At 34.6% G+C, this 23,049-nt stretch overlaps 1 protein-coding gene across 2 annotated transcripts; it reads right to left on the reverse strand.

Moving 5' to 3' along the window:
• Positions 1-249: 249 nt before the first annotated feature.
• Positions 250-19,488, reverse strand: LOC144968847 (E3 ubiquitin-protein ligase RNF34-like). 2 transcript variants are annotated; one of them, XR_013644675.1, is made up of 10 exons: positions 19,237-19,488; positions 14,537-14,662; positions 13,786-13,953; positions 10,897-11,202; positions 9,639-9,770; positions 7,976-8,134; positions 5,107-5,320; positions 4,004-4,036; positions 2,462-3,530; positions 250-2,111 (listed from the first exon to the last, which is right to left on the reverse strand). XR_013644675.1 is itself a non-coding variant. In XM_078907596.1 (9 exons), the coding sequence occupies exons 2-9, from the start codon at positions 14,579-14,581 to the stop codon at positions 3,145-3,147; spliced, it is 1,443 nt and encodes a 480-aa protein (XP_078763722.1). In that variant the 5' UTR covers positions 14,582-14,662; positions 19,237-19,488; the 3' UTR covers positions 250-3,144. The 2 variants fall into 2 exon arrangements, 1 of the variants encoding a protein (XP_078763722.1); XM_078907596.1 differs by having other exon boundaries at positions 250-3,530.
• Between the last annotated feature and the right edge of the window lie 3,561 nt (positions 19,489-23,049).

The raw sequence follows: 23,049 nt of genomic DNA on the forward strand, positions 1-23,049 counted from the left end.
AATTACAATTAAAGCAGCCAAGAGAAAGTAAGACAAAAGGGAACTGGGAACAAATAGGGATCAGATGTAGATTCCAAGATCATACCACCAATGTACTTAGTTTGAGATCACCTATAAGTCTCATCCGGACACAAGCACAAAATCCAACAAAGAGGTATACACTCAAATGCTTACTTTATACATTTAAAATAAAAAATATAAAAATACATAACAGGGAGATGATTTACAAGGAAAAAATATCATCTCCCAAAAACAATAACTATGCATTTGACTGTTTCCCTCCCAGCCAAAGTCAGGACAAAACCAAGTAATCTCATTCCAAGACAAAGACAGAAAGAATGTTGGAAAACATATATAAGGGGATAGAAGACGCAGTATGTACCTCCCTGCCCACTATGGGAGGTCAGGAACCCCACCCAGACCCATATATCTTATGTTTTTGTTTTTAAGGGTTTTACGGCGCTTGCAACACATTTAGGTCATATCAGCGCCAGAAAAAGGAAGAAAATTGGATAGTAAAAACATTCAATGTGTACAATTAAAAGGACTTGAGGAAAAAGTAAGACAAGGGGAAAAGGTTCAAATAGGGAACAGATGTAGATTCCAAGAGCGCACTATCAGTGTACTTAGTTTGAAATCACCTAAAAGTCCCACCCAGACACCAGTACAAGTCCCCACTAAGAGGGATACACTCAAATGTTTACAAACCATATGTTAAGAATAAAACAAAATAGTACATAATAGAGAGATGATTTACAAGGAAAAAAAATATCATCTCCCAAAACTATACACTAGACTGTTTCCCTCCCAGCTAGGGTATCCGGCCAGGGCCTGGACAAAACCAAGTAATCTCATTCCAAGACAAAGACAGAAAGCAAGTTGGAAAACAGATACAGGGGGATAGAAGACACAATAAGTTCCTCTCTGCCCACTATGGGAGGTAGGAACCCCACCCAGCCATATATCTTAATTTCTTCCCAATTTTGGTCATTATGCTTAGACAAAAAATATTTCTATACTGAAACTTAGTCACTTGAATTGCTCTTTAACCAGTATTTTTCAGATTAAGGCAGGTGGCAAATGCATCGGAGATTTATTTATCAAGAGCGGGTGGATTGGTCTACCTTTTGTCCTACTTTTGTCATTTCATTCTTTTCTTCTGAGGCTAACCCTGGGAATACTTTTTTTTTTTTTAATTCAACAATAATTCTTAACTTTAAGCAACATTTCTATTTTGACAATAGTTGTTACTGAATTAAATTGTCAAGAAATTGAAAACATAATTTTTCAAAATATCAACTAAACAAATCTATCACTTTGCCAAGTACTAAATTCAAAATCAATTTATTTTGTGAGCAAAGAAACTTTCACTCAGATTGCAAAGATTACTACAAATAAAATATTGTAAACAAATAAAACATCTCTTTTATCGCATTAAAATATCAACCCTACATATAAACACCACTGAGTTTTGGCTACATGAATGAACAAATCCACCTCCATATAAATTATAAAACAAGACATTATATGACTACTCTTGCCTCTCAAAGTCATCTAAAAAATTGATAAACATAATAAAAGAAATACGACTCCTCTTATAGGTAAGTAAAATCCTTAGTCATCCAGTGGTACATCACAGTGTAATATATATCATTATTTTATCTATTAATGAATTTCCTATCTGGAGACAAAATTTCTCTAAAAAATACTCAAGTAATTTACAGATCTGGGTAAAAGTCAATAGTTTGTCTTGGTTATTGTACTACTTAGTTCTTTAAATCAAATATAAACCACAAAAAGGCATCCTGCTTTCCTTAGAATGTCTCCAAAATTTATTTTCTTTACAACCCTGAGCTCAAATTGGATATTCGCTTTAGAAATCCTAAACACAGAATGAAATAGATGCAGACCTAAACAGTGTATGACCGAAATAAATTTATTTCACTTTCTCATTTGTAAACACGTTCAAATACTCATAGCATAGCCTCAATTTCATAATATCATGTTATTAATATATTTGAACACTTAAAAATTTACTTTAAACAACATAGTCACTCATGGAGACTCGATGAAGAGTTCATTCACTAACGATTCTCATTTTTCCAAATGGCCTATGTAAGTTTTGTTTGTTTGTTTGTTGCTTTAGGTCTCTTCCAACACAATTGAGGTTATATGAGAGACCGCTGAAACAAAAAAACAAGCAATCTAACAAAAACAGTACAAATGTCAATCAAAATCATAACCTAAAGATATCATAAGCTAAATTATAAATAACGAAGAACAAACAGGCAGAAGATTTACAGAAAAAAAAATATCCCCTGTCAAAAATACAATCACAAACCAAAGAAGCAGGATAGGCTTGTAAAGAGAAGAAGAAACGACATCACTATCGGATCGTACACCCATGCGGACATCATAGGTATATGATTCAAGGGTGATGCTCCCATCCAACCACCCGCGCCTATGTAAGTAATCAGGTAAACGAAATAGAAAAATCTGTAGAAAAAAAAAAAGAGAAATTCAACAAAAACATGATTGGGAATATTAGCATTTTAAATACAAACATTATTACATATATCAACATTTAAATATCAACCTAATTATCATTAGAAAAATAATTTATATAAATTTCCAAACATCAAAAGATTATTTTTTTTTTTTTAACTGTTATTTTCATGGCAAATGACTATGGCAGGCCTTTTCCTAGCTGTCAGCTTTAAAGGCAAGTTAATACTGAAAACTTACAGACAAATCACAGCATGTAAAATTCTTGATTGTTGAAAAAATTAAATACTAATAAAGCAGTTGATGGAATAAGATCATCCATTGACATGTATTCTGTTAAATCAATCAGTAAGCTTGCTTCCTTGAGTGTTTATCATTCAAGAACAAATCATTATCTTATTTACAAAAGTGATTAATATCAGCAAGAACACAGTTCCTATACATAGATATTTTGAGATTTGCTCTTTTAAAATGACTATGCAACATGTTTACAAAGACCGACTATATTACCATATGTATCAAGAACAATGATCTTATTGGCTGGCTTGTACTCTTGTTTCAAATAGAGTTATACCACATTTGCACATTAACTCCAAAGTAAAAGGTCTCATCTATCAATTGAATTTGAAACGATTGTCATCAAGATCTAAACACTCGAACCACTCTGGATATATATTGTCTACAAATTGGACATTCGGCCAACTGCTTTCCACAGGTTGTGCAAGTCACCATGTGGCCACACTCTAACAAGATGCAGTTTGTGAGTGCATCCATACAGACACGACAAAGGGAGTCCTGAGGCTCTTCCGTTGTTATTGGCACTTTCTTAGAGGGTGATGCTGATGGGCTAGGGCTGGAAGCAGCCCCAGGTGGTGAAAGATGATCTTCAGACATTGCTGACACTGGGATGGGAATACTGTCTTTTGAAGAATCTGTTGCTGATGGTGTTGCGTGGATGTCCTTTAAGTTATCCTTTTGGATGTCATTTATGTTATCTTTTTCAATTGCATCTGGACTTGTTGTGCCTGTAACATATAGACAGAATCTTATTCAGAGCCACATGGACTGTACCATTCGTTGAGGAGATCTAGAGAAACAATGATTCATATATAAAAATACTTATTAACTTTTGCAACGATTTCCCTCTTATACTTGCCCAAGTGTCAAGGAGTCATTTTCTTCAAAACATCACTTATTTTCTTTTAGAATGCTTAAAGTAATACAAGTTAGCAAACTGAATAAGGTAGGTTAAAAATCAATAATGAAAACAATGACCAATATTATGCAATTAATTTTTTTTTAAATTTAGGATGGCGTTCCATAAACTCGGTCCCACAATGACAACGGGTTACAACTCGAGGAGATATCTTACTTTTAGGATTTTCAAAAATTATTGCCTGAGGATGATGTCAAAGTTATTTTTCTGTTTGAGTAGTAAATTTGAAAAGTGTACTCATTTATTTGGGTGTGTTCAATTAATTAATCAAAAACCAAATACCTGCATCTTCATCAGCTTTGTGTATTCTCTCAGCTGGAAAATGAAGAAAAAGAAGGTAAATATCAATATCTATTATTGAAGGAAAAAAAATGAAACCTTATCAGTTAACGTTATTATGAAACCTGGAAGCTTTACCTCCTGGGAAATTCAAATGATTTCAAAGCAATGATGATTATTCAACTTTGAACACGAGAGACCATATAATAACTGTACCTTTTCAAGAGAGGCAAAGAGTAACCTCATATTGGTATGTAAATCATCATTTTCCCTCAACCCAAGTGAAGTGGATGTGATGTTCAAAAAATAAATGAGGAAAGCTTGAAATGGCATGATGATGTGGTGGTGGTTGCAGTAGTAGTGGTAGTGATGATGGTTATAATGCTAGTGGCAGTGATGATGATGTGGTGATTGGAAGGGAGGGGGGGGGGGGGTGTCCTTGGAAGAATTTGACCTCACCGGAATTTGACGGACGTTGCCCGGATCCCGGAATTTTTTGCTCCAGACCAGAGTTTTTTCCGGTGAAACCGGAGTTTTGGCATCACTGTGTATATTTTAAAACAAAATTATAGTTGACCCTAGCCATACAGCTCTAAAACTATACAAGTTAGAACTCTTCTGATGTCTTCATCATATTTTCTGATAATTTTGCCATAAAATTGCCAAGTTTTGATATCTAATTCCACGTATTAAACGAGATACAGCCTCAAATCAGAATAAAACGCAGAAAAGCGTCCCATATTTTCAGTATTTTTTTCTCTTTGTGAGTCATCCAAATAAATGACACTTTTGAAACTGCATAACTTTGTTATATGTTAATGGATTTTCAAAATTCAAAAAGATTTTTACTCAGTGGAGATAGGGCTTTGATTTAAGAGTAGTATTTCCTACAAAAATAGAAAACAAAAAAATTTTCATAGTCATTGCTATATCATCTTCCTTTTCCATCTTCAATGTTTACTTCAAAGTACAAGACTGGAGAGCAAGAGCTTGGCTGAATGCTGAGTCTGACAAGTAAGTAAGAAACTATAATAATTCCATCTTCAAAGCTTTATGAACAAAAATCTTTAAAATGTTCTATAAGGTAGATATACCAAAATACCAACCTTTTATCTTATTCTCCTGGTGGTCGTTCCACAATCGTTTCACTCTCTGGATCAACTCTGGCTTCTCACAGCAACCCTTGAAATTGACAAAGTTGTTGACCAGCAACTCCTTCAATTGGCGCACATTGAGCAAATCTATATCCTCCAAAGTTTGGACCTCTTCAAGACGACACCGAGTGGGAGCAGAGTGACTAGGAGTGTTGCTTTGCCTTGCCTGAAATATCAAAATTATATCGTCACCTCGTTTAAATGTTCATCTCAACCTCTTATTCCTCTTTATCATGTTAACTGTCAGCATTACTATACAGTTTAGGTTAAACCTTTTCATTTTATAATCCTGCATTAAAAGTTTTTTGCTTTATATTTTCTTGTGTTCAGGACAAAAATGTGTTGAAAATAACTCGTAATTTAAACAGATACAATTTAAAACAACTAGCTTGGTTTCAACGTTTATTGCTTTCATATAAATTATCAAATGGCAACTATAATTTTAAGTATTCATACCATGAGCTATTATGCCTAATGTAAACAAAAAATAACTTACAATTACAATTTAAAAAGTTCTAAAGCTTGAAAAATTTTTAAATATTTTCTAAAAAATAAAATTGAATAAAAAAAATATTTAAAAAATAAATACAAAAAGTAAAGTAATAAAGAAATATATGACAATGTGGTCTACCAACGGATCACTAAGTTTGTGGGATGAATGAAAATCACAAGCCATTAGCAGGGATCAATTAATTCTACTACTTTAAACTTCACATGTGGGTTTTATTTTTTCTTTTCTTAGCTGCAATGGTATTTTTATATCAAAAGCAATCAATTCTTTTTTAAATTTCAAAACCATCAAAAATGTGCTTTGGGCATCAATTTATAAACTTTCTGCCGTAAATACGTATGCTTTTATTTCATCTGACTGATAAACAAAGCATTGTTTTATAATTTTCTTTCAATGCCAGATCAATGTAACTGACATACAATTTTAAAATTGTATCCCCACTACTATGAGTGGAACTTTCAATGTATATAATTTTCACACACAGGCAACATTAACCCCTTTGCTATGCACCACACTCATATTTCTTGCTCTTACACAGAAAATTGTTGTAAGATGATGATATGAGATGTAATTGGGTCTATTTCAGGAAGAGGATTGGTCTAGGAAATTTATTCCCAATGCATAATGTCCAAAAATCAACTACGGCTTACCCCTCACAAATATATTGCTCATATTATCTTACTATATTTATAATGGTTGGTAAGCCATAAATAGCAATATCATTCACTCGTTATTAATGTAAGACAAATTTAATAAAAATCTATCCATGAGAACTACCTCACTTGGTTAATTTGGAAACTGATGTTATCGCACTATGACTATGATTCTGTCCTCGAAACTAACCCATCTGTCATAAAAAGATTTTTAAAATGATAACTTAATTCTCTTTTCCCGTTTTGGTTGCTTTTCTACCTGGTATATGTGATGTCGCGCAACGGTTTGGTCCAGAAGGAACATCTGGCTGAACTGGGAAAACGGCCATTATATCTGAAAAGTGACTAAAAAAGTCAAAATGCTTTTTTTCAATTTTTTACCTTTTAAGTTATATTTCTATCATAAAATCATACATTTTTCAAGAAAACGGTCTTGAAGTATATAAAATTAATTTTTAAAGAGAGCATACCCTGTTTTCAGTCATTGAAAGAGGGATCCTTTTCAAGTTTGAAGTGTTAGATTGTCTGACTGACTTTCGCTTTTCAGTCAATCAACCGTAATGCCTAGACTACTTTTGCCAGTTAATTTGTGAAGACTTTCCAGAATTGCAGATCTTGTGAAATAGTGCCAATATCACATCTAACTTTAAATAAATCTTGCACTGTTGAAATGGATAAAAGTATGAGTGCTCTTTGTTTTGTTGGGTTTTTTTTTTTTTTCACTTGAGAGTCAATTCACAAAAATATCATCATTAAATAAGTATTGTGTAAAAACTTATGGAGCGAAATAAAAATAAATTGACACAGATGTTAGTCACATGCTAAATGATAAGCATGCCAACTTTCATTATGATAGCTCAAATTTAACATGCCGTTGCTTTGGTGATGTGTGTAAAATCTTTAGGTGCAAATTTCTCTGAATTTTGGATCTGAGATTTGCAAGAACCTTCCAATTTCAATCTTGAATAACTCAGCCAAACATTATGGTACAGCAACGAAACATGCATCAAATTAAAGAGAAAAGAATGATCTATTCAGAAATGTCAAAAGTCCAAAATGTCCAAAATGTACCTTCCAGACCAAATCGTCGTATGACGTCACATATATTGTCTTAAGCTCTGGTTGGAGCCAGTTGAGAAAGTAAGTTCCCATTATTACTTTCAATTTACCAAGCCCATACTCATGTCATATTGCAGCTGTCCTTTCTATGTTTGCAATAATGTCTAAATACCATAAGTGACACACTTTAATGATATTGCACTTACTTAGGCGATACTTTTTATACATCTTTGCACAGTGTTTGTCTTCTGCATCACAAACAATATATTTTCCATAACGTTTTTAAATATTTGGACACAATATCAGTTTGCCTTTAGCCCTTTCGATTAACGATTTTTCACCACAAGTTCTACTTAAGTGTGTGTTCAATTATTTTAATTCATACCAACAACTTAATCAGTGAAAAAAAAACTATATAATCAAATCAAGTTACTATTAATAATAGAAAAAAATCAATCAAAGTCTCATTTAAATTGTTGATAACTTTCATTTTTATGCCTAATAAGTCAGTCTTTTTTTTTTATATATAGAATCAAAAAGAAATAAAAATAAAAGAAGACAAAAAAAATAAATAAATAAATAAATAAAATAAATTTACTCTTTCCGCTTCTTGTTGAGCAAATTCAGAATTCAATATTTCTTCGACTTGACTTTGTAAAAAGTCCCTAAATTCCTGGCTGTTCATTGCACCAAAACCTGTTGAGTCTGCATCCTCCTCATTTCTATTACGGTCTGACCGACTCTCACTATTATTGGTCTGGCAAAAGAAAAAAAGAAAAAATGTCTTATATATGTTAAGTGTGAAATGGAAAAATGATTACCACAGACAACAGACTTTCTTCTTGCTGAGGCCCATGTGGATCAAAAGTACAAAAGTACTATCTAATTTTTTTTTTTTCATTTGAGATTGGGACCCGACAAAAGTGAATCAACAATATCACAACAAAATTTTGAACTTCTATAACTTTAAACCCATCGATGTTGTAAATCCGTATCACATCCTTTGTCCAAAGCAATCCCATCCAAGGCAATATACAGATAGTCTCCATTTTTCTTCTGAGACAAAAAAAAAAGGAAGAGATTTCAAACAGCTTTGTATCTACCCTAAACCGTCCCGAGGTACAACAATAAAAAAATGTGTTCTCTAACACTGTCAGTAACAGCTACAATTAAAATTTGTTGACGGGCGCTTAAATGACCTAAATAGTGTCGAAAGCGCCGTTAAACACCTAAAAACAAACAAACAAACAAAATTTGTTGACACTTTTGCACTCTTTGTAGGATGAGTGCAATCTTTATTCAAAGAAAATTCCACCTGCTGATAAAACTGATAGAGATGGCTAATGTTTCTAATCATTCCTCGAAATGGGAAGCGCTCAAATCTGATACTTTGATAAACCATGTCAATGTCAACATCTTTATGAAAAACTGGACCCCCTTGCTTTACTTTTAAAATAGAATTGATAGGAAGGATGATTTCAACAGCATGATTTTGAGTTGTTTTTGTTTCTTTTGTTCTTTCCTGGGGCAACTTATGAGTCACATTCAGAGTAAATACATGACACCTTCATTTTAAAGTAACAAAAACATAAATTGATAGAGCAGACAAAGATTGCAGTATATGAAAGTAGCAACCTTCATTGTCAGAGGAGGAGTTAAAGTAAAGAGAAATATGAGTTGTGTTGTGTTTATTTTTACAAATAAACTTTTTTAAAGAATCAAGTGAAATAACTGGGGGATTTAGATTGTGGTCTATCCACTACAAGTGACATCTGACTAAGGAGTGGATGAGGATGAGCAAGGTTGAGCAATGTCTTTTAACAAATTAATGATAATAATAATAATAATAATAATAATAATAATAATAATAATAATAATAATAAAATAATAATAATAATAAAAAAATAATAATAATAAATAATAATAATATATATAATAATAAATAATAATAAATAAAATAATAATAATAAATAGCAATAATAATAATAATAATAATAATAATAATAATAATTATATAAAATAATAATAATAATAATAATAATAATAATACAATAATAATAATAATAATAATATATATAATAATAATAATAATAATAATAATAATAATAATAATAATAATAAATAATATAATAATAATAATAATAATAAATAATAATAAATAATAATAATAATAATAGTAATAATAACACATCTTTTCAAAAATAAAAAAAAAAACAAAAAAACAAACCAACAAAAAGAAAAACATAACAAAACGAACTTACTCCTGATCTTGTTGATGATGATAAGAAAGGCTCTTCTCTATTCATATTACTTGTTACTCCAGTTGCTTCACTGCCCCCTTCAACAGTAGTAGAATGTACTTGATTTCTTGCATTGTCCAAAGTAAGGCGTGCCTGTCAAAACAAATTTTTGTTATAAACTGAACTGCAACATTGTTAGAAAATTTTTTTTTTTTGATTATGCATTGTCTAGATACCAGAACCTGTTCAAAATAACTGATGTCTTGTTGCAGATTGTTTAAAAGCTTATAAATTTCTCTTGACAAATCTTTAAAACAATGTTTCTATATATGGTGTCAGGAACTACTAAAATATGTAAATCTTTACGGTGATGATACTGGCAGAGTAAGATGTTAGCCACAAAACGTCATGTCATATCAATATTTTAAAAACCATGAAATTCACACCTGTTTCTTAGAATTAAATAAATCTAACTTTTTTTATTATTACAGGAAACTGATTTGTACTTTCTGCTTTTGCTCAATCAGATCAAAGTATTTAATTAGAGCCACTTCATTGGGTCAATGGAGACAGAATTTAACAAAGTTTCTGTAGCGTTAACACGAAAGAAACAACTGAATGTGAACCTAAGGTACTCTCTACCAGATAAATCAGATCCAGCTATTCAATCATTGTTGCACGAGGATGGCTTGGCTTATATATATATAAGAAATAAAAGTGCTTGACTTTAATGTTAAAGGAGCGTTAAATATATATAAATATAGAATTATTGCTTAATTCTACAATACTGTTTCATGCCATTAGGGCAAGCTGCAGGGAGTGTGTGTAATCGTTATTGTCATTCATGATTGTGTTTATATATATATATATATATATATATATATATATATATATATATATATATATATATATATATAGAGAGAGAGAGAGAGAGAGAGAGAGAGGAGAGAGAGAGAGAGAGAGAGAGAGAGAGAGATGAGAGAGAAGAGAGAGAGAGAGAGAGAGAGAGAGAGAGAGAGAGAGAGAGAGAGAGAGAGAGAGAGAGAGAGAGAGAGAGAGAGAGTACAAACTATTCATAAAATATAAGAAACTTGGAGATTATGCCCAAGAAAAAAAAAAGAAAGAAAAAAAACAGAGCACTGACTGCAATCATACAATTTTAAAGTTGTCATACTTTTCTCTTTTCAAATTTATTTTATCTCTGTTGATGCATTAAATATGACATAAAATTTCTAAGATACGTTGCTGGTCTTTAATCCATTATTTTAAAAGCACTTACAGCCATCTCTTGAACCAGCAAGTCGTGTTCTGCCTGATGTTCTAAAGAATCACGTCGCTCTTTACAAAACTGGGACAGCACCAACTCCACCAAATCATGTTTCTCCCTACATCCTTTAGTTGAGACTTTATGAACATCCAAGAAGCATCGTATGTCTTTCACTTTCCAGTCTTGAAGATCATCTCTGGTGAAATTCCCTGATATCAGTAATAAACATTTTCGACATTGTCTTCCAGCTGGTGATGATGATGGCGGTTTTGGAAGGCAAGTTGAGCAAAAAAATCTGTGACATTCTTGGCAGAATTTCTGAAGTGAAAATAAAAAATGTCGATGAAATTAAAATATCCTTCAGATTACTTAAAATAACTTTTTAATCAATGATTGTCAACAGCAGATTGTTTGAGGTGACTAAAAAGCTCTAACAAAAACTTAATTGAAATCTAAAGTATCCAAACTCTCAGATTAAATCGTTGAAAAGTAAACATCTTAGCAAGAGATAATCAAAATCAATGAACTTGTGACAATATGTTCAGGCCTGTAAATCGTCTTATCCAAAATTGTTTGAAAATTTATCTTAACCATCATTGACGTCAACAGAAATTGATAATAGTCAAACGTTCTGCTAGATGTATCATTCTAATCTGCTTTTAAAAGAATATTGTTAGTACACACAAATCAAGAAGCCTGTCTGAGCGTAAAGGGAGGGGATAGTTGTCTTACTTCTGCCTTTATAGTGTACGTTTTGTACAGTAAGTAAGAGTGTTTTTAGTTTGAAGCCAACAACAACAAACAAAAATAAATTAAAAAGGCATAATTAAGCAAAATAAGCTTTGCCTCAGTATTCAGGAACAAACATAGAATGTGAAATTAGCTATCTAGTCCCTAATACAAAATAGCAAAAACAAAAACCCTAGAACCTTTATTAAGGCCTAACTATAACCAGAACCCTAGTGGAAAAGATAACCCCCGGATCTCGATCCGATAGACGGCTAAAGAAAAAAAGGACAACTGCTCTGCACTAATTTTCAATGTATTTCAAGGACAATGGCAGTGGAGAACCAAAATAATGGTCATATTAGGAAATATTTTACTTTTACCAATCAATTAAGGTTCGTTCTACAAACACTAGAAAATTTGACAAATTGAATAAATTAATTTTATAAACAACACCCTGACAAAAGATCCATGATTAAAATAACAATATAAAGCGAATCTACCTTGAGGAATGTGCGGAAGGTCTCCCAAGGTCGCTTCCGCAATCTACAAATGTTTCGGCACGTTGAAGATTCGTTTAGTTTTTGTTCTTGTATTTTTTTTTTCTTAAGGAGAAAGCGGCTCAATGATATTTTTTTCTTGCAGACAAAGTAAAGGAATTCAGACGGCAGCAAACCAAAACTAAACAAAAGACACCAGTTTGGGTTCCGAATTAAATATTCTTTTTAATAACAAATTTGCCAAAATATCTTGCCAGCAATGTTCAGACGAACAATTATAGATTACAAAGCAATAACGGTGTCAAGAAATGTAAGTTGGAGAAAATACAAAGACTTATAGCAAATTATGTCCAATTGTAGACATGTAAGATGAAAGCACATGAACGGATGTCAGAACACATGGTGAATGCTGCGGATAAACTAAGACATGCAAAACAGGGAAGTTCCACGGTGTGAAAATGAGAGAGACATGCAAATGAAGGGATGCTTGAGATTGCCAGATGAGAGCAAAGAGAGGAGGAGCAGGAGAGTAGAGAGAGAGAGAGAGAGAAGAGAGAAGAGATGAGAGGGAGAGAGAGAGAGAGAGAGAGAGAGAGGAGAGAGAGAGAGAGAGAGAGAGAGAGAGAGAGGAGAGAAGAGAGAGAGAGAGAGAGAGAGAGAGAGAGAGAGAGAGAGAGAGAGAGAGAGAGAGAGAGAGAGAGAGAGAGAGAGAGAGAGAGAGAGAGAGAGAGAGAGAGAGAGAGAGAGAGAGAGAGAGGAGAGAGAGAGAGAGAGAGAGAGAGAGAGAGAGAGAGAGAGAGAGAGAAGAGAGAGAAGAGAGGAGAGAGAGAGAGAAGAGAGAGAGAGAGAGAGAGAGAGGAGAGAGAGAGAGAGAGGAGGAGAGAGAGAGAGAGAGGAGAGGGAGAGAGAGAGAGAGAGAGAGAGAGAGAGAGAGAAGAGAGAGAGAGAGAGGAGAGAGAGAGAGAGAAGAGAGAGAGAGAGAGAGAGGAGAGAGGAGAGAGAGAGAAGAGAGAGAGAGAGAGAGAGAGAGAGAGAGAGAGAGAGAGAGGAGGAGAGAGAGAGAGAGAGAGAGGAGAGAGAGAGAGAGAGGAGAGAGAGAGAGGAGAGAGAGAGAGAGAGAGAGAGAGGAGAGAGAGAGAGAGAGAGAGAGAGAGAGGAGAGAGAGAGAGAGAGAGAGAGAGAGAGAGAGAGAGGAGAGAGAGAGAGAGAGAGAGAGAGAGAGAGAGAGAGAGAGAGAGAGAGAGAGAGAGAGAGAGAGAGAGAGAGAGAGGCAGGCTTCGGTACATGAGGTTACTATAGTAGGTATTGTCATCCACGGATTTACGTTCCCGTAATTAAAAATTTTAATTTAGCTGGGGGTTTTTTCGTACTGGAGTGGAGCAAATATTTTCTTTAAATTTATTTATGTCTTATATGATGTCCTCTGAAGTAGAGAATAACGAATTGTCTGATTTCATTGATATGCCCTTAGGAACAAAAGGGTATCTTCCAAAAATGAGATAAAAATGAGCAATGAGTATTTCTTAATTGAAAAATAAAAGTCCCTTTTGTTTTGCAATAAAAAACAAAAAAAAAATATTAAAAAAAATTGAATTACAGTTCATCTCTTAGATCAAAAATAACATTTAAAAGAGAATAAAGTTTTCATTCAGTACACATTAATACTAATTCATACCTTTCTCTTAAAGAAATTGAAGTTAGAAGAGCACATTTCGCATGACATCTTCATTGTATGTTTTGAGTTATAGCTCACGTGTGCAGAGCTTGAAGAATATGAAGACCTGGAGCAGTCTTGATGTCTGGAGGTGTTGGAATGGCTTGATCTTTGTGGTGATGAAGTGGACTGATGAAATATATATTGTCTTAAACAATGAGATTTCATATTGCACAATATTGTCTAAATAAGCTCAAAGCACTTCATCCTACAGCAACACATGACATGTAGGAAGAAAGATGACACAAGCAGGATGATTTTCTGGGAAAGATTCCACTTGATCATTTTAAGGTGTTTAATTTGTGTACACACGTGTGAGCGTGCATTGTGTGATTGAATACTTGAACTGTAATCATCATTTTAATCACTACCAGTAAGGAAAATTTTCATCAATTATAATATAAAAGGAGACCTTCTGTTGAGTTGTTGAGGTTTTAGTAGAATGTACATAATATCAATAATCCAACAATAACATATTTGAAGATACTTAGAAATTAAGCCTTTTTGTTTATAAATCTTAATAACAGCTGTTCCCATTTCAATTTTTAACTTCTTAATTCAATTTCAATACAACAAAAAACAAACAAAACAAACAAAAATAAAACAAACAAAAAAAAAACAAAAAACAAAAACAAACAAAACAAAAAACAAACAAACAAAACAAAAACAAAATTGTAAAAAAATCATGAAAAATTTTTTATATTAATTTTACCGGCAGATTTGAGTCTTGGTGTCCATGAATAGCACCAGCGCCCATGGGAATTAGGGAGAGGAAAATTATAAACAAAATACTGCCATTTTAGACTGAGGGATGCCACAGTTCAATCAAAACTATTCTCTGTGAAAAAGGAGAAGATAAATTAGAATTAGCATTGATTTAATTTATTTTTGGATAATATAAATTTGAAATACCGAAGTATAAATAAGCATAATCAATTTCACTTAAACTGCTGATAATCTGTTAAGTCTCTACAGTTAATCTAGTTATTATCCTGGTGTGATCCTAAGCCAATATAAATAATGGCTACGGCTATTTGGACTCGAGTCTGAGTAGTCTACTTTAGTTATTCAGACTCAAACTCCGGGACGCGTGTGCAATTCTTTGGCCGCAAATGATTCAGTAAAATTATTTATTCTTTCTTCCTTTTTTTATTTCCTTTCTGTCAGAGTGGATATATAGGCGAATTCCATTTTTTTTTAAAACGGGCATTTAGAATGAGATTTTAAAGAGAAATTATTGCGTTTTACCAAAATCAGAAGGCATTTAGGTGATAGCCGCTATCATCATCATTATTATTATTGTTATAATTATTAAATATGGTTTGGAAGCGATATATACAAACGTTAAAGGAATGCATATAACATATCTTTACCTAGGAATTGTCAATTGCCATTACTAAAACCAGTTCATTTTGATCATTTGATCAACAAAACCCCTACAATGCGGTGATCACGCTTTTTTTTTTATTGCTGTCAAAAAAGAATATTGCTGTACAGGTGAGTGGATATCTCAACAATGCTTCATTACAAAATGAACTTAATTATATATTTCTACTCCGTGAATATTGATGATTATTGCAGTATTTCTCATTTATTTGTATAAACTCAGATAACTATGTAATTTTTTATTATATCGTTTGAAGTAATTAAAATTTCTGACCCATTTTTATGGTTATTTCCTATTAAAATCTAATCCCAAATGATCTACTAAAATAATATCAAATAAAAGTATGTAAATCACTAGAGTAATTGCACAATGTTCGCACAACTCGCGACATATTGGGCTTATTGGGCTAAATCCTGATCTGCAGACATGACTGAATTAGAATGACAGTAGGCGGGAGTTCCATAGGGAAGGGACGAATCTGCACATACTGTTTTGAGCCCATTTATTAGTCTTTATTCTGAATGCCATTACTTTCTTCTAGCGTTATTTAACAACAAGATATGAAGTGAATAGAAAAGTGCCAGAAGACAATAGAGAATAAAAAATTTTTGCGGCGGTGGTGGGGTTTGAACCTGCGACCTTATTGGTACGACAACTCCGCCTGGCAGGTGAGAGCGTGGCTCTACCGTGTGAGCTATCAACGAACACAAAAATATTCGTTTCAAACTCAAAGTCATTACTAGATCCCTCTCTCACCCACTTCTTGAGACCGCCGATTCGTTCGTACACCACCATCGCGAATAATTTTGACCAGCAGTTAAGCTTAATAGCCAATATTCTCAACACAAACATATAACATAGAAACGATTGAGACATTGAGTATGCTCCGGTGTATGGGGTGAATTTTTAATTCAGAAAAGTGAGTGGAGCAGGCACTTATGTTGGTAACAACAAGATATGAAGTGAATAGAAAAGTGCCAGAAGACAATAGAGAATAAAAAATTTTTTCGCGGCGGTGGTGGGGTTTGAACCTGCGACCTTATTGGTACGACAACTCCGCCTGGCAGGTGAGAGCGTGGCTCTACCGTGTGAGCTATCAACGAACACAAAAATATTCGTTTCAAACTCAAAGTCATTACTAGATCCTCTCTCACCACTTCTTGAGACCGCCGATTCGTTCGTACACCACCATCGCGAATAATTTTGACCAGCAGTTAAGCTTAATAGCCAATATTCTCAACACAAACATATAACATAGAAACGATTGAGACATTGAGTATGCTCCGGTGTATGGGGTGAATTTTTAATTCAGAAAAGTGAGTGGAGCAGGCACTTATGTTGGTAACAACAAGATATGAAGTGAATAGAAAAGTGCCAGAAGACAATAGAGAATAAAAAATTTTCGCGGCGGTGGTGGGGTTTGAACCTGCGACCTTATTGGTACGACAACTCCGCCTGGCAGGTGAGAGCGTGGCTCTACCGTGTGAGCTATCAACGAACACAAAAATATTCGTTTCAAACTCAAAGTCATTACTAGATCCCTCTCTCACCCACTTCTTGAGACCGCCGATTCGTTCGTACACCACCATCGCGAATAATTTTGACCAGCAGTTAAGCTTAATAGCCAATATTCTCAACACAAACATATAACATAGAAACGATTGAGACATTGAGTATGCTCCGGTGTATGGGGTGAATTTTTAATTCAGAAAAGTGAGTGGAGCAGGCACTTATGTTGGTAACAACAAGATATGAAGTGAATAGAAAAGTGCCAGAAGACAATAGAGAATAAAAAATTTTCGCGGCGGTGGTGGGGTTTGAACCTGCGACCTTATTGGTACGACAACTCCGCCTGGCAGGTGAGAGCGTGGCTCTACCGTGTGAGCTATCAACGAACACAAAAATATTCGTTTCAAACTCAAAGTCATTACTAGATCCCTCTCTCACCCACTTCTTGAGACCGCCGATTCGTTCGTACACCACCATCGCGAATAATTTTGACCAGCAGTTAAGCTTAATAGCCAATATTTCAACACAAACATATAACATAGAAACGATTGAGACATTGAGTATGCTCCGGTGTATGGGGTGAATTTTTAATTCAGAAAAGTGAGTGGAGCAGGCACTTATGTTGGTAACAACAAGATATGAAGTGAATAGAAAAGTGCCAGAAGACAATAGAGAATAAAAACTAGTCACATTATCGGGTTTTTTTCCCCCAAAAATACCCTTGTGTTCATCGCTTCGCACACTTTTCCTTATGTGTTTATCGCTTCGCACACGTTTTCAAGGGTTCGCACACCAGTCATTCAAACCTATAAATCTACTCTTTAACATACGTTGTTTGATATATTTTATCTTGATCTATTTGAATAACGCGTAGTTAGCTATTTTATCAAAGGAAGTATTTTAAAAACGCACACACACACACACACACACACGCACATACCAGAAATTTGCAAGAAAAATAGTGTCTGTGATTAGAGAGCTATTTTATAATAGGACGTATTGCAAATTCACCAAACACAGACACACACGCACACACACACACACACACACACACACACACACCAGACATTTGCAATGAAAAATTTCTTAAATGATTTTAAAGCCATCTCTCTCTCTCTCTCTCTCCACACACACACACACACTGCATACTATATATATATATATATATATATATATATATATATATATATATATATATATATATATATATATATATATATATATATATATATATATATGTGTGTGTGTGTGTGTGTGGAGAGAGAGAGAGAGAAAGAGAGAGAGTATATAATATTCTTCTAATATTCCTATGTGCGGCTATATGGTTATGTGTATTCAGTCCCACGGAAATAGAAACATTAAAAAAGGACCAAATATTGTCTATACTTACCTTAAACACTACTGACGACATTGATACTGAGCCTATTATAGGCATCATCAGAAATGGACAGGAAAATAATTTATGTCAATTCAACGGCTTAATAATATCATTTACAGCGTTTTATCTACTCTCGGAAAGTCTGGATTGAGTTGTTGGAAATCGGATGCCTGCTGCCAGATAGCCATTGGCCTAGCCAATTTGGCCCCACAGAGAATAATGTTTCTCCAATTAATTTAAAATTAACATTTATATCTATTTTAAATTTCTCCTAGTCTGTTAGAATTTTTGTGATTATCAAAACCAATGAGTTTTCCAAGGAGATTAGAGTTTTAGTATTGTTTGCTAATGTAAGGTTATATTCGGTCACTTTCCACATCGATCACTGGTCTCGAGCACGGCTGTGCCTGAAGGCCTCAAGTAAATAAATAATAAATCTTAAAACTCACGGTAAGAATTTCGTCAATGTTTGATAAATGGGTTTTGAGAATTGAGATCTATTTCAGGAGCCCGGTTTCGTACAACTCTCTAATCAATGTTTTCCGAGAGTAAATAAAACACTGTAAATGATATTATTAAGCCGTTGAATTGACATAAATTTTTGCCTGTCCATTTCTGATGATACCTATAATAAGCTCAGCATCAATGTCGTCAGTATCAGTTAAGGTAAGAATTGACGATATTTGGTCCTTTTAAAATATTTTTATTTTTATTTCTGGTGGACTGAATAGGTACACAGCTGTGTTATCAGTCCAGTGGTGGACTGAAAACACAGTACCAAAATCTAAAACAACAAAACAAACAAAACTATACTTATACTGTTGTGGGAGACTATTCAGACTCAGTGTGCCAGTTGATTATTCATTATTCAGACTCGACGAGTCCGATAATAACCTAGGCCAAGGGTCTAGCTTTTGATTTTGATTATATAATTTTTTTTATATTTATATGATGACTGCAACAAAAATAGCATTGGGTTGTCAGTCTCCTAAATAAGTACACACAAATTGCAATGAATTTGGAAAATTAGGCTAATACCACCACAAAATGTCACAGAAGAGACTCAATTCGACACCTTCGATCGAATCTCTTTCTTTTTTTTACACCTTTGCCTTTACTTTTTTTTATTGAGACCCACCTCCGTGATTTGCAGTTCCTGCTCTTGACTCTTATTGCGATTAATTTTTGTGTCCTCCGATTGTTCTCAAAATTCCTAGGTTAAAATATGAATCAAACATTACTAAAAGACAACGTGAAGAAAGATCCAATACTATAAGAAACTGACGTTTGTTTATTTCTAGGCATTTTTTTCTCAAGAAATCTGAAATCAACGATGTCACAGCCAGGGCTGCCAGATGGCCAGAGTACCTTGTGGCCAATTTCGACTTCAGAAGTGGCCAAATAAAATCTCACATGACCAATGACTGTACACTTGAAGCTCCTTGAAAATCTCATTTAAAAGACCCTACCTATTTCTAAAAGTAAAAATATAATTTTTTAAAAAAATATTTCTCCGTATTACCAATTTTGACCAGTTTTGACAAATTTGGTCATACACATGGCCATCTGACAGCCCTCGGCTGACACCTTTATATGGTCGGTGATCCGTGAAAAGAGTATCGCATTTAACTTAAATATTTTGTACAAAATTGGTAAAAATTTGCTGGAAAAAAATGTTTTGGAATTGATTCATAAATATTGTTTAATTTTGCATCTCCAGTAACTATTTTTTAAATTAAGAATTTTTAAAATTGGAGGGTTAAACTGAATCAAAGTAAAACACAAAGTCGATTATCGAAAGAAAAAACCAATAATTCATAACCAGAAACTAATAAAAATAATACGTCCTACTTAACATATTCTAAGTCTCTTGCATATGCCGAATCTCTTGGAACAATATTGCTCTTTCGGTTTCTGAGTTAAGTTTAAATTGAAACTACTCAATATAGAGGTTTGATGGATAACACTAACAATCTGCAGAGTTCTGCGCGTTGGTGCGTCTCTGCAGTTTTTACTGTATTCGCTTTAGAAAGAAAAGAAGGGCAAACAAGTTGCCAAGGAAACTACTGATTGGCTTTCGATTTTTTATTTAGATCGCTATATGACTGACTCGGTTATGAAGAGGACCTGACCATGCTTTCCTTCAAACCGTTCAAATGAAAGCTTTCTAAATACATGACCTTTTTTATTATTTTTATTAAGAACATAATCAATATTTATCCAATGGTAGTCAAGTCTAGTTTAAATTCAAACTGAACTGCGAATAGGATTTCCTTATCGCGTATTACTGTGGTGTAAGTAGATATGGGTCGCATTACCTAAACAATTAGGCAATAGTGAAATCTGCTGATGGGAATTAATAGACTCTTTCTCTTTCACAACAAACTCACCACTACACAAAAGCACACCGACATAAATCATCAGGGGCACATCGCTCACAGTACACCATCTTGTACCGAAGGTGCTGAGTTGATATCGCCGTGCGCGTGCCTTGAGAAATCACCTGCCTAGCTCATGCGCCGCACGCTTAACCCGGTTATTCCATCTCATGATAGCCCTACGCACTTTTCCTGGATAAAAGCAAATTTTTATAATTTTTATTATTTGGCACTTATAATGGAATTATACATGGTATATTTGCTTGTTTTTTATTATGTGCCTTTCCATTCCATAATTCTTACGCAATGTCAATCATTAATTTAACACCCTGTTGTGTATCTGATGAAAAAAACATGATATAGCGCTCCTCAACTAAGCCACCAAGAAAATTGGTTGCATTTATTGAAAATACATACTTCTAAATGGATACAGTGGCCACACCCAATGGTCAGGGAGTTTTACTGTGTTTCTATCCTTACGTTCCATGCTTTGTCTTGTTCGAAATGAAATTGATTTATGTCGCATGGCATTAGGCTAGGTCACAGGGAAACACAGGATGTCGAGAACGATGATATTTTCCTTGAAATATGCTGTTATTATGATGATGATTTTGTGTTACTTTTAATAATTTGAAACATTTGAATGTTTCACCCCCACCCCCAACACGGATAGACCGGACCCGAAGATGATGATTGTGGTTTTGCTGGCTGTTACGGCTGTGATGAGGATGATGATAATGATGATGATGATGACGATGGCGCAGATGGTGATTATTTGTTCGGTCGCTCAGTGGTACGGTGTCTCTTGTCAGAAAATCAAGCCTTGTCAATGGCCGGATGAGTGACAGTGATTGTTGAAAATTGTGATCCAGACGTTAAGTCCGTGTGTAAGACACTTGACTCAGGTGTGAATGTATTCTTATCTTATAAGCAATGACGGGTATTGTAAAGAGCTTTAATACAAAAAGACTCCAAACAGCGATCGGTACCTTCTGTACGAAATGGATGTATGATCGATGTGGCGTGCCGGAGGAATAAATTAATTAAATATTGTGAAGTTCATTGAGCATGGTAAATCCTTGGAAATGCGCTTTGAACTAATACACCTGCTAGACAACTCGATTCCAATATAAACGACTGATTAATATTTCCATATATAAACTATAGTTAGCTGAAAAGCTTTCTTTGTCGGGACTCCAAAAGTATGGAACGAATTAGACAAAGAAATCAAAGGGTCTTTTAGGAGTACTGATTGATTTTAGATTGATTATAACATTGAAATGTGTTGATTATTATTTTATCCATTATTATTAGGGTGCTGGTGGTGGTGGTGGTGATGATGATGATGATCCCGCTGATATGATGGTGATGATAAATAAATTAAACATAATTCCCTTTATTCATCCCATATGGGAGATTCTTTCGGGTCTATTCTAAGGGAAGACTGGAATAACCCAAGCGATAGCCGCAGTGCAGCGCCGCAAATTTAGTTAGGGCAAGTTGACTTGCTCAAGACCACTCAGCGGCGGGTGATCGAACTCGGTACCTTTCGGGTGCCAACCAAAGACCGTACCGCTGCCCCTGATGATGATGATGATGATGATGATGATGATGATGATGATGATGATGATGATGGGAACTAACAAAGAATACACAGGCATCTAAATTGAAACATTCCATATTCAAAGCTAATGTTTTACTTTAAAAAATTGAGCTTTACAATATCCACTAAATGTGATCAAAGCGCTTTGTAAAGGGGTCCCCGGTCAACAGCAACATTTAATATGTAGGACGGGACATGCCGCCTGTTAGGCGATATTACAATTTTTCAGACAAAGACAACGCTGTTAACGGCCAGGTACTCATTTTACACCTGAGTACGGTGAGAGAATGTGAGTAAAGAGCCTTGTCCAAAGACTCAACTATGCACCGAGCGCGAGGCTCGAACCCAGGACTTTCCGATCCGAACACGGGTGTCATACCACTAGACCATTATAATGCACTAGACCCATGGCCGACAAGAGTACTATAGTTACGTCATGACTAGACCACATAGCCGCACTACTGTAGGAGTGTTCATTGATAGAGGGATGCGTGTGTGTCATATAGAAATAGCCTTAGTGTGTGTGTGTGTGTGTATGTGTTTTGTGTGTGTGTGTGATAGTCAAACTTTAGTAGGTTTAATGAAGTCTTGTCACACACGCGTGATACACCTATACGACTTTCCTGCCACTGCCACCAGACACACTAACATCTGACAAGGAGTGAGGGCTGTGGAAGAACCACAGACTACCGTGTGCAAACATTGGCGATTGGTATCGGATGGCAAACTGTGATCGTTTGAATTTGAAATGATTCGAAACACTCGTTACCCCTCCGCTCGCTCGAATCCTGATCGTCTCAAGCTCGTCTCACGTGTCAAGATCGTCTCAAGCTCACAACCCGCTTGATCGTTTTGCGATCGAGTGATCGTTTTACTGACTCGCTCTTCCGGCATTGAGATCGAGCACTGATCGTGGCTTGGCGCTCGGTCGTCGATCGAGTAAAAGCGATCAAATAACCAACACTACCAC

This window comes from Berghia stephanieae, chromosome 3 (assembly GCF_034508935.2).
Source record: "Berghia stephanieae isolate SIO BIC M18660-M18661 chromosome 3, UCSD_Bste_1.3, whole genome shotgun sequence".
Classification (NCBI taxonomy): Eukaryota; Metazoa; Mollusca; class Gastropoda; order Nudibranchia; family Aeolidiidae; genus Berghia; species Berghia stephanieae.